Source organism: Fomitopsis serialis (assembly GCF_022376445.1).
Source record: "Fomitopsis serialis strain Sig1Antser10 chromosome Unknown B0H18scaffold_18, whole genome shotgun sequence".
NCBI lineage: Eukaryota > Fungi > Basidiomycota > Agaricomycetes > Polyporales > Fomitopsidaceae > Fomitopsis > Fomitopsis serialis.
Window position 1 is genome coordinate 77,912 of NW_025954978.1, and position 11,596 is coordinate 89,507.

Here is an 11,596-nt window from a genome sequence, read left to right on the forward strand (position 1 = left end):
CAGGCCTAGGAAGGTCAACCTGGCGCTGGCGTTGAGGATGAATGCCGGCGACCCATTCCTAGATGGGTGAGGTTACGAGAAACTCAATGCACATAGGCGCGGTGACATACCTCGACACGCCCTCTAACGAACCAAGCGAACCGATAACAAAGCCGGAGGTAGCCCACGTAGACGTTGATGAGACCGAAGAAGACCACCACTAAGCCGAAGTGAACGAATATCCAGAGCAGGATGCCGTTGGACATGTACCGAGCCTCGGGCGTGACCAAGTGTGCGAGAGGCTCGAGGAAGTCGAAGTACTCGCCATGGGCCATACAGAGGCAGAGTGTGAGGAACAGTGAGAGTGTGAAGCGGAAGTACCGTTGGTTCAACATGACCGGGACTGCTGAAGGCGTTCACGGGCTCGATGAGAGTACGAGGAGAAGGGAGGAGGGAAGCCGGTAGCGTAGAAGTAGGCGACCGTGAGGCTGACGACACCGTCCGCCCCAACACGTTGCAGCTTCGATCTTGACTTGGTCCAAGCTGTGCTAGTCAAGATCAGAATCCTCGACTTACCCGACATCGGGGTCAACTGGCAGCCTGTCTGAACGAGTGGGCAGCGCGAATGAAGGACAGCGTATGAGGACAAGTAGCTACCGAATCCGAGCTTGCATACTCTCTCAGCATATGTGTACACACCTGTAGTGGTACATACATATTGTCGCCGCGCTCTATGGTCAGCCGGATCGACACTCGTTGCATATGGCACCGTCCAGATATCTCAGATCTCAGATTCAGGGAGATAGCGCAAGGGCACGGACAGCAATCTCGAACAACGAGAAGCACGGCCGGAGCACAAGAACTGAGTACGCACATGCCAATCCACTCGGCCTGCCGTCCCAATAGCACGGCTAGGGTAACGTAGGAAGCCACACGGCACAGCACTCTACTCAACGTCATGCTGCACACCACTCAAAGTCTATGGACTACTGTCGTGTCCTAATGAAGTCCGTCACCAAGTGCTTGAACTCGTTCGGCCTAACGATCAGGAGTCAGCTGTGTTGAATGATATATCGTCAAGATCGCACTTACTTCTCGGCATGTACTAGCGATTGTCAATGTTAAGCACAATAGAACGACCGATGTATTGATCTCACTCACCCCAGTGGCCGGCCTCCAGATGTTCCAGCACCATATTCGGGAAGAACTGCTTAGCGACGGGTATGTTACGGTCGTTGATGTACCTAGATCCAACATTAGATATCCCCCTTGTTTGCTGGCTCGGTGGGAGTGACCCACTTGCTCTTCGTGCCTTTGATAAAGAGCGTGCTGCCTTCCCAAGTCCGCTCACCGGGTTCATACGGGAAGGAGCCTATATCAGGTATGCTGTCGCCGATGATCTCCAGGGGTATCTGAAATTCGAGCGGAAGATGCTCGTGTCCCTGATGCTTGAGGTTCGTGAGGAGGAACGCGCGGGTCATTGCATCCTGATGGAGTCAGCACGAAGCCCACAATACATGACGCGTGTCCTACTTGTTCGTATGGCTTCAGGATGTCCTGTGCTTCCTTCCGGTTCGTCACTTGGCTAGATTCGATCTTCTTCAGCGCTTCAATATATCCGCTGAACTCCGGCGAGAGGGGACCTTTCGCGGGCGAGATGTCCGCAACAATGAGGTGCTTGAGGTCCTGTGGGCACTCGGGGCTGAGCGCAACAGACATCGCAACCTTCCCTCCCCTTCCGAGTACATCAGAAACGTGCGCAACCTTTCGGCCGGGCACTCACATCGAATGACCGAGCAGAGAGACATTCGTGAGGGAGTGTGTGCGTAAGAAGTGCAAGACGTCTACAGCCATGGCGGCATAGTTCATGGGTCGCGCATGAGGGGAGGTCCCGTGGTTACGCAAATCCTATACCTGCTTAAGTTCGACGGTGAGATGGGTGTGCGCAAGTATGTGACTCACTAGCGCGTATATTGGTTTGTCTAGGTCCCGGAGGAATGCTTTCGAAAGTGAAAGCCAGTTCCTCTTCATTCCGCTTCACCCAATGAGAAAAATGACACGGCGAAGATGCTGCGAACGTACAACAGGCCATGCAAGATGACCAGCGGTCTCTCCGTCGCATTCCCATCCTTCGGCACAAGCTTGTCATATTGCAGGTTGACCGGCGCTGTTAATTCGGCTGCCAAATGCGAGAGATATCGGCCGCAAGACCTCGATGAGTATTATATGATATTGACAGTTCGTTGCAGAACCCTTGAGGATAGCAATCGCATTGTTGTAAAAGACGTGGATACTGGACAGAGTTAAGTTACTTGCCAACTTGCGATGTGTGGGCGCTTGGCTTCCCGAGCGTCTCACGGTCGACGCGTTGTGTCACGCGTGACGGAACGCGTCTGGCTCCAACCGCCACGACCCAGCCACAACCACATCGCGGAAACCTAGTCGAGCAGCTCCTAAATCTACCAACTCTCTTCTGACCTGTCATGTCTCTTTGGGTTGATAAGGTACGAGTGCACGTTATACTCTTAGCTCTTGTGGATGTTCATTCGCAGCAGCACCGACCGCGCATCCTTGACGACCTGCACTATCACGCGGGCCTCTCAGCACGACTTCGCGCTCTAGTCAGTAAATCCTCCCAGAACATAGACTTCTTTTCCGCTGACTCGCGAATATGTCTTGATCAGGCGGCCTCTGGAGACTTTCCGCACATGCTTTTCTACGGCCCCTCTGGGGCGGGCAAGAAGACGAGGATCGCCTGCACACTGCGTGAGCTCTTTGGGAAAGGTGTAGAGAAGGTGTGCGTCTGAATATGTTTATTCTTCGAACAACTGTGATACTCAATGCAGGACATTTTAATAGCTCAAAATTGACCAACGAGTCTTCCTGACCCCATCGAAGCGGAAACTCGACGTGAACATCGTGCAGAGCAACTTCCATATCGAGATAACACCGAGGTCAGTGTCGCATCGAGTGATCGCATTCCTGCAGGACATGACACACTTCGACCACAGTGAAGTTGGAAATTATGACCGAGTGGTAATTCAGGAGCTCTTGAAGGAGATTGCGCAAACTCAGCAAGTAGACATGAGTGCAAAACAACGATTCAAAGGTCCACCATTTGATCGTTTGACACATCGATATGGACCCTGACATTCACTTGCAGTGGTCATCATCAACGAAGCGGACTCACTAACGCGAGATGCACAAGCAGCTCTTCGTCGTACGATGGAGAAGTACATGTCTAACATGCGAATCATTCTTTGCGCCAACTCAACGTCACGGCTCATTGCACCCATCAAGAGTCGGTGCCTCCTTATGAGAGTCGCAGCACCGGATGAGGACAAGGTGAGGTGTCGCCGTCACAATGGACTTGATGGGCCTCATTCATGTCCCTCCCGGTGCAGATGATCGAGGTGCTACGATACGTCGGCAAGAAGGAGGGCTTCGACGTCCCAGACAAGATCGCGCACGACATCGCCGAGGACTCAAACGGCAACCTCCGCAAAGCCATTCTCGTCCTTGAAGCACTCAAGATGCAATCGTCAGTACTCTGCCACTACAAGAGCGTCCTGGGGTAAATTCACTGATGCATTGCGCAGTACTGACCTCGACAAGCCACTGACAATCGCGAAGCCCGACTGGGAGACATACTGCCATAAAGTAGCGGACATGATCGTCCAAGAACAGTCCCCACAACGCGTGATGGACGTCCGCGCAAAACTGTACGAACTCCTCAGCCACTGCATCCCGCCCACGATTGTCCTCAAGGTATGCTCCTTCCTCATTGTAGCGAATAGTTGACAAACGATTTGGCGAACAGACGATCGCAGACCGGGTTGTCGACCAGGTGGACGAGAGTCTGAAGGCAGACATCATGCACTGGGCCGCAATATACGAGATGCGCATGCGGGTCGGGAACAAGAAGATCTTCCATCTTGAGGCGTGGGTCGTCAAGGTCATGAGCTTATACAAGGTGCGTGCACTATGCTATGTCTGGGCGCAAGTGGTACTGAGCCAGATGTGCAGCATTTCTTCTATGATATAGACATGTCTGGCTTCGATGACTGACGATTTTTTTGTATTGGGACTGTCCTCGTATATCCATATGTAGCATTAGCCGAGCCGTTGCTTTCAGTCCGTTGGCTCGTTCCTAACCATGACCGGCGCGGGAGCCTGTAACTGTAGGTTCTTCGACCATTCACAGCGATCCGGACGCGGGTGCGCGCAGAGCTGGTCGGCGATGACCGAACGCACTTGCTAGCGGTCGCAACCTGAAGTCCGAGAAAAACGTTTGCAGTTCCTAGTCAAGACACAATATGTAGCCTGGTGATAAATAACAACTTCATATCGGTATTGTACACTCTGCTGTGAACATGTCTCGTACAACTGACTCCTCGCTCTTCAGATCCACCCCTTGCTCTTGAACTGCTCGAGGATGTCACGTGTCGACTCTTCGAGAGTGAGATACTTCTGACCGAGCAGTCGGTCGGCCTTGGAAGTGTCAAACGTCGTGAGGTGCGTCGTCGTCGCAGGGTCGTATGTATCGTCTCCCACAGGTACATTGGGGTAAAACTTCCGAGCCGCGTTCACTGGGAGGGTCATAGTCAGTCCATCTGCCCCATAGTATCTGAGGACACTCACATATGTCTTGGCCCTTCCAAGGTCCACTTGAAATGATGATACGCTCGCCAGCTGTCTCTTCCTTCTCGGCGGCGATGATCAGGGCTTCTGCAGCGTCGCGAACATCTATCCAGGTCATTCTGCACCAGACCTCGTCAGCAACTTTCGTAACCTCGCGAACAACACACACCCAAATGTCGTGAAGAACTCCTTTTCTGTGGGTTTCCGAGATGGTCCGTACCCTTGATGAACCCCTGGTACCAGATCCTCATGCTCTCGTTCATCTCCTCAGGCTTGCTCACAGGTTGGAGCGTCGGCCCAAGGATCCACGGCGGGTTGCACACGACCAGGTCCCACCCCATCTTCCCTTTGTTCTTCTCGGCAAACTCCCACGCGGCGCGCTCCGCTAGCACCTTGCTCGCCTGATACTTCACGAGCTGGGCCGCCTCGCGCCCTTTCTCGCGCACCTCCGTCACGGCACGTTCGTTCCAGTCCGCCTCGGAGAACTGCCGCGGCGTCGTCCCTAGCTCGCGGATCGCGCCGCACGTGGAGGTATAGACGACGCGCTTGACGGACGTCCCGAATGCGAGCGCGGACTCGAGAATGCGCAGGGTGCCGTTCACTGCGGGGATAATCTGCTCGTCGGGCTCGACGGCGTTCATGTGCACGGGCGCCGCCGTGTGTTGGATCAGATCGACGCCTTTGACGGCCTCGTCGAACGCGCCCTCCTGTTGGGCGCTGAGGTGAGTGTCTACGTGTGGTCAGAGGGAACGCGCGTACCTTGGCGATGTCCTCGACGATGGCAAACTCGAGCTTGTCGCCGTATTCGGCGAAGACCTGCTTGAGCGGTGCAATCTTGTTCTCGGAGCGGACGGTCCCTCGGACGGAGAAGCCGCGCTCGAGCAGCTTGCGCACGAGCCACATGGCGAGGAAGCCGTTGGCTCCGGTCACCAAGGCCTTCCCTGAAGTCACTGCTGGCATGGTGAGGCGAGAACTAAATCGTATGGAGTAGTTGTATGGGTCGTTGAGTTGGTGAGTCGATACACAGACCTCGCGCCGCTTATATATTATGCTGCCCACGCGCTGGCCAAGGCTTCAACTGTGCATGTACCGCAAAACTTGATATTGAAGGCATTGAATAGCCGGGAAGTCCATTCGGAGGGGGGGTTTCAGTGGACGCCGGAGAACGCGATGACCCGCTCGGACAGACGGGTGGGTGCCGATGGATGCACAAGTCCTTCCCGCGGAGGTGCGTTGCGTATGCGGGCGTACCTGCTGCCGTGCAAGCGCCCGTCCCATCAGCCCACGAAGTAGAGCTGAGGACGACCGGTTGGTGGCCGGAAGGAGACGCATGCGCCGAGCTCTGCTCAGAGTTTGCTTGGAACCTCCACGCGCATCGCGATCTGTCAACGACCTGTGTTCCGAATCGCTGAGATCGACGTGATCGGCCTGTGACAGAGCTGCTCTGAAGCATCGTAGCACCGGTTGCTGTGCATCAGGAATTCACGCTATGCTTCGCGGATGTACCGGCGGCGGCGATGGTCCGGATCGCACTCGATCTCGTGTATGAATTCTGTCATCACAGCTGCAGCCACTTAGTAGCCCTCCTCAATTACTCGGACTCTGCAGCAGCGTGCTGACACTGCTCAGTACCACTATTGGTCCCGCCGGACTGGTCAACGAAGTGTATCCCCTCTACTGTGCCCATCAGACTGACAAGATTCTCCAGACATTTCATTGACTAGCTGCTGCAGCAATGCTAGTATGCTTCCAGCTGGCGCATCTTCACCTTTGTTCAATGCACCCACAAACATCAGAAAGTACACTCCGAATCAGTTTCTAGGTCTTCCTTCTGCATGTAAGTCCATGTCTTTAGATCCAGTCCCTGGCCTTGAAGTCCTCAACCATGTCCTTGGTGCCCTCTTCAATCGAGTGGTACTTGATTCCCAACACCTTGGCGGCCTTCGACGTATCGTACTGAATCTGGTGGGTCGCCTTCGCGGGGTTGTAGGCTTCATCGCGTGGAGAGACATTGGGGTAGAACTTCTGTGCGGCGTCGACTGTGGTCCAACGGCATTGCGATTCAAAGGTGTATCGTAAGCATAAATGAACCGGTCTGACGCACCGAAGTCCTGCCATTTGTAGGGACCCTCCGAGACCATGATCCGCTCGCCACCTGCCTCCTGCTTCTTGATCGCGAGGACGTGCGCTTCCGCGAGATCGCGGACGTCGATCCAGCATGATCTGCATACACGGAACGCGTCAACAGGATTCATTACGGCACTTCGAATTACAGTCAAGATCACCTACCCGATGGACGCCAGCTGCTCCTTCGTCTTCGAGCCCTTGAACACTGTGTGGAACCAGTCGTGCATGCTCTCGTTCAGCGCCTCTGGGGCGCCGACTTCGTGTATGGCGGGGCCGAACACATACGGCGGGTTCAGCACGACTAAGTCCCAGCCCAAGACCCCCTTGTTCTTCTCCACGAATTCCCAGGCGGCCTTCTCCGCGAGCGTCTTGCTCGCGCGGTACTTCATGGCGTTGGGTGCCTTCGCACCCTCTTCGTGGACGAGCTGGATCGCGGCTTCGTTCCAATCTGCCTCCGTGAATGTGCGCGGCGTGCTCTGTATAGAGAGCACGGCAGCTGTGGAGGAAGTGATGACGATGCGCTTCACGTTCTTGCCGTGTGCGAGCGCGGATTCCAGTATGCGCGTCGTACCGTGCACAGCGGGGATAATGAGCTCGTCCGGGTCGTTCGCCTTGAAGTGGAAGGGCGACGCGGTGTGCTCGATAGCATCGATGTCCTTGACATACTCGTCGAACGCTCCAGGCTGTGTAGATAGTACGCTTCAGCGTGCTTTCGAACGGGCAAGTGTATAAGGCTTCGCGCGTGCGCAGAAACGGACGTACCTTCGTGATGTCGTCAATAATGACCACCTCGAACTTATCGCCATAGCGAGAGAACACCTCGCGGACGTGTTTCGCCTTGCTCTCCGAGCGTACCGTGCCACGGACGATGTAGCCCTGGTCGAGGAGAGACTTTACGACCCACATCGCAATAAATCCATTCGCGCCCGTCACGAGCACCTTTCCTGCCTGGACTGCAACCATAATGAACGTGGATTCGTTGGAGCTTCGGTGTTATGCAGAGAGGCTGGGGATACAGGGGGCGAGGGGGGATGTGAAAGTTGGACGCGGTCCCTCTCTTTCTGACCGTGTGCCAGTGATATACAAGTCCAGCCCGCAAGTTACGCCATTCCATTTGGCATGTGAGCCGCTTGCGATCCTCGGGGCCATCGGTGGGACCGCGCAGATGAACGTTAACGTATATACAATCACGATAAGCAACCCGCAGGCAACCCGCTACTCCCGCCGCCGTCAGTTCAAGCGAAGCGCTGAAGCTCTGAAGTCCTGACATGCATATGACTGCACTGATATCGATCTTGCACTGGCTCGACGTGGTTGTATGCGAGTCATGGCAACTTACCCGCAGGGATGGCCCCACCTGGAGCAGAAGTGGTCTCAAACCGCAATACAACGCTAGCTCGTGTGGATGACATCCACCGGATGCTCAGCAGTGTCGCAGTGAGCGCGATGACCAAGGATAAACGTTTAAACGGTCAGCGGACTCGGAGGTCCCACTCAAATGCAACTTCGATCGATTGTTCAGACTCTGCAACCCGTGAATTCCTCGGACTGCTAAGCACGGCTTCGTGCCTCCATTTGCGCGGTGCTAATGCTACATCATAGTTAACGACAACTCCGCCCTTCCAATCTCCAATAACCCAAACATGCATGCTCAGCTCAGAGTCAGAGCCACCCCCTGGCCTTCAGGTCCCCCACGATGTCCGAGGTGGTCTCCTGGATGCTATGATACTTCAGTCCGAGCACCTTGATGCTCTTCGAGTGATCGAAGTTCAACATATGCACGGCCTTCGCTGGGTCGTAGGACTGGTCGCCGGGCGGCGCAGGCGCACCCGCCGCACGCGAAGCATTGACTACAATAACAGGGCCACGTCAGCGCCGTAGTGTGGCACGATCCTTGACAGTACATACTCCAGTCTTGCCACTTGTAGGGACCAGACGCAATGATGATTCGGTTACCGCCAGCCTCCTCTTTCTCAATGGCAAGCGCATGCGCCTCGGCGAGGTCGCGCACGTCAACCCAAGCCATCCTACACCCCCATCACCGAGTAAATCAACCATAGGAACCAGAACTGAGGACTACATACCCCAACGTTCCAAGCTGCTTCGGGTCCTGCGAACCACGGAAGACACTATGGAACCAATTGTGCATACTCTCGTTGAGCGCCTCGGGCGCGCCCACTTCATGGATAGCCGGGCCAAACACCATCGGCGGGTTGAGCACGACCAGATCCCAGCCAATGCTCCCCTTGTTGTTCTCGACGAAGTCCCAAGCCGCCCGCTCCGCGAGCGTCTTGCTCGCGCGGTACTTGCCCGCCTGGCTCGCGTGTACGCCCTTCTCGCGCACCTCCACGACGGACTCGTCGTTCCAGTCCGTTTCCGTGAACACGCGCGGCGTCGACTTCGCCTCCAGCACGGCCGCAACGCTCGACGTGATCACGACGCGCTTGACGGAGCTGCCGTACGCGAGCGTGGACTCGAGCACGCGCGTCGTGCCGTGCAGGGCGGGCACGATGAGCTCGTTGGGATCGCCCGCCTTGAAGTGATATGGGGAGGCGGTATGCTCGACGGCGTCCATGCCCTTGACGGCCTCGTCGAATGCCCCGGCCTAACATGCATGTGCGTCAATAAGGACAGTCTCTAGATGGACCGGATCAAAGACCAGTGTACCTTGGTGATATCGGGCACAATCACCATCTCAAACTGCTCGCCGAAAGGCTTGAACAGTTGGCGGATGTGCTGCGCCTTGCCCTCAGAACGGACAGTGCCGCGAACAGTGTAGCCCTTCTCGAGCAGCACCCGGGCAACCCATATACCAATGTACCCATTGACACCGGTGACGAGCACTCTACCTGCGGCAACTGCTGGCATCGTGGATCAGGAGAGTGCGATGACGGAGAAAGTTGAGGGCGAGTGAGCGACGACACCGATCCCTATAAACCAGGAGTGGATTGGATCATACAACGGCAAACAATGAGAAATGGGACCAGTTCTCTCGCGGGAGTAAATGTCGACCGCCTGACCGATACGGCTTCGTACGGAGCGGCAAGTACCCTCGTGGCCATATTTGAATGCGTCATGAGCTGGCTCAGCTCACATATCATATCCCCGAAGTCGAAAGCTTGCATCGCGGCCGGGGTCAAGGTCGTCCGTTGTTCCGTAGCTTTCTCACACTCAGACCGTCGAAGCTCGAACGAAGTGGATTAGTCGATACAGTAGTACGGGCGCGACCCGCGCCGTATTTTGAGCGTGCGACGATACATAGCATGATAGCGTGCGTACAGATAGCGTCTAGTCGAAGAGACCGAAGCCCTGTGATGCAACGGTGAGTCAATGTGCCGCGGCGAGAATATCAGAACCATACCATATCGTCGTCCGACTCCTCCTCTTCCTCCTTCTTGGCCGGCTCGTCGGCAGCGGCGGCGGCGGGGGCAGCATCGGCAGCAGGGGCCGCAGCGGCGGCAGCAGCAGCGAAAGCCTCCGGGTTGGCAAGCACCTCCTTGATCTATGGGAAAACAGTGAGTCACGCAATTGATAATAGAAGACGATATAGGCATAGTCCGTCAGATAACAGAAATCTTGTTTGGACAGCATACGTCCTTCAGACGCTCAGCATTTTCAGTGTTAAGTGTAATACGCATCCTTGGACGCTCTCCTTCAAAGTGTAATGAGTGACGTACCTTCTCGGAGCCCTCGAAAGTGTAGTCGGTAGCAATGGAGACAGCGAGGAGGTTCTTGTAAGAGTTGACCAGTGAATGCATGACGGACACAAGGGTCGGGTAGTGGAGCGCAAGCGAGATGGCAGCGATGGTCGTGATACCAGACATGAAGCGCTTGAGGAGCTCATCCTCGGAGACGTCGAGGACCTCCGGAGTGAAGACGTTGCCCTGGTCGAAGATCTGGACGACCGACATACCGTAGGTGAACGGCGAGATGTTCAACATGTTCAGCAGCGTCGCCTCGGACGTGCCGACACGGGTACCGGCAGTGACGACCTGGACGTCGGTCACGATTTCGATCGTACCACGAGCGATCTTGGTCGGGATACCGAGAGCCTGGAAGAAGGAGGTCTTACCCGGCTCCATACCGGTGTTACCGCCAGGGATGACGACGTCCTTGGGGGCAAGCGCACCAGCACGGGCGGGGGCAGCCACTTTGTTGGCCGTGATGATCTCCCGAATCTCCTTGAGGTCGTCCGAAGTGAAAACGAAACCGATGTTGCCCTTGACGTGAGGGAGCAGACGCTCGAACTGGGGGTACTCCGCGAGGATGGAGCGGAGGGCACGGCGAACCATCGTGTTCTTGCCCATCACGACGATGCCCTTGCCGCGGAGCGCGACACGGATTTGATGCATCTGGTTGGAACCGACGTTGTCGACATTGACCACGAAGATGGAGGCTAATTCGCAGGTTCATGGGAGGTACATATGAACTCAAGATGATAGACGTACGATACTTGGCGACCAAGTCCTTGAGCTTGGCGAAGTACAGTTCCTTCTGCGCGCGAGTGGCACCCATTGTGATTGCTTGCGCTATAAGCCAATGTAAATCATATGCATTGAATGCACGCGTATACTGACTACTCACAGGAGTTGAGTGTGTGGTGTGAGGTATGTCGTGGGGATCAGCGCCTCCCTATGACCTCTGCCCTGACTTGTTAGCTGTGCACGCTACGCTCAACACCAGCGAGCCTCACCTGCTGTGCCAAAGGATTTTTCAAGGCGACTGGTCGTGAGTGTGTGTGGAACGCGCCTCTCGATGTCGCGCATGCCGTCGTGGCGGGCGGTGGCTGCAGTTTCTCATTTAGAGTTTGATTACATCTCGGCATTGACCGGTCAGGCTCTCGTGACCC

General features: G+C 55.6%; 6 protein-coding genes across 6 annotated transcripts; 1 reads left to right on the forward strand and 5 right to left on the reverse strand.

Annotated features, from left to right (window-relative positions):
• Positions 1–1,132: 1,132 nt before the first annotated feature.
• On the reverse strand, positions 1,133–2,408 carry B0H18DRAFT_1083945 (Alpha/Beta hydrolase protein; the record flags this gene model as incomplete). The annotated part of the gene is made up of 7 exons (XM_048031725.1): positions 1,133–1,223; positions 1,279–1,466; positions 1,513–1,714; positions 1,763–1,887; positions 1,942–2,014; positions 2,062–2,190; positions 2,338–2,408. 7 exons carry the CDS (start codon positions 2,406–2,408, stop codon positions 1,133–1,135), a joined length of 879 nt encoding a protein of 292 aa, XP_047895698.1.
• Positions 2,370–4,127, forward strand: B0H18DRAFT_994789 (P-loop containing nucleoside triphosphate hydrolase protein). The gene is made up of 11 exons (XM_048045279.1): positions 2,370–2,483; positions 2,535–2,600; positions 2,664–2,774; positions 2,839–2,933; positions 2,991–3,088; positions 3,143–3,328; positions 3,350–3,354; positions 3,393–3,520; positions 3,579–3,747; positions 3,800–3,952; positions 4,006–4,127. The coding sequence occupies exons 1-11, from the start codon at positions 2,463–2,465 to the stop codon at positions 4,045–4,047; spliced, it is 1,074 nt and encodes a 357-aa protein (XP_047895699.1). The 5' UTR covers positions 2,370–2,462; the 3' UTR covers positions 4,048–4,127.
• A 253-nt stretch (positions 4,128–4,380) lies between these two features.
• On the reverse strand, positions 4,381–5,588 carry B0H18DRAFT_1103188 (NAD-P-binding protein; the record flags this gene model as incomplete). Its single annotated transcript, XM_048032573.1, has 4 exons — positions 5,380–5,588; positions 4,790–5,327; positions 4,621–4,725; positions 4,381–4,568 (listed from the first exon to the last, which is right to left on the reverse strand). Exons 1-4 carry the CDS (start codon positions 5,578–5,580, stop codon positions 4,381–4,383), a joined length of 1,032 nt encoding a protein of 343 aa, XP_047895700.1. The 5' UTR covers positions 5,581–5,588.
• An 883-nt stretch (positions 5,589–6,471) lies between these two features.
• B0H18DRAFT_873410 (NAD(P)-binding protein) lies at positions 6,472–7,710 on the reverse strand (the record flags this gene model as incomplete). The annotated part of the gene is made up of 4 exons (XM_048040286.1): positions 6,472–6,659; positions 6,725–6,843; positions 6,910–7,430; positions 7,510–7,710. 4 exons carry the CDS (start codon positions 7,708–7,710, stop codon positions 6,472–6,474), a joined length of 1,029 nt encoding a protein of 342 aa, XP_047895701.1.
• A 699-nt stretch (positions 7,711–8,409) lies between these two features.
• On the reverse strand, positions 8,410–9,615 carry B0H18DRAFT_1117082 (NAD(P)-binding protein; the record flags this gene model as incomplete). Its single annotated transcript, XM_048033525.1, has 4 exons — positions 8,410–8,597; positions 8,656–8,774; positions 8,832–9,352; positions 9,415–9,615. The coding sequence occupies 4 exons, from the start codon at positions 9,613–9,615 to the stop codon at positions 8,410–8,412; spliced, it is 1,029 nt and encodes a 342-aa protein (XP_047895702.1).
• Positions 9,616–9,929: 314 nt separating this feature from the next.
• B0H18DRAFT_994796 (60S acidic ribosomal protein P0) lies at positions 9,930–11,523 on the reverse strand. The gene is made up of 6 exons (XM_048045280.1): positions 11,441–11,523; positions 11,332–11,388; positions 11,196–11,276; positions 10,425–11,143; positions 10,109–10,249; positions 9,930–10,056 (listed from the first exon to the last, which is right to left on the reverse strand). Exons 3-6 carry the CDS (start codon positions 11,260–11,262, stop codon positions 10,036–10,038), a joined length of 948 nt encoding a protein of 315 aa, XP_047895703.1. The 5' UTR covers positions 11,263–11,276; positions 11,332–11,388; positions 11,441–11,523; the 3' UTR covers positions 9,930–10,035.
• Positions 11,524–11,596: the final 73 nt, after the last annotated feature.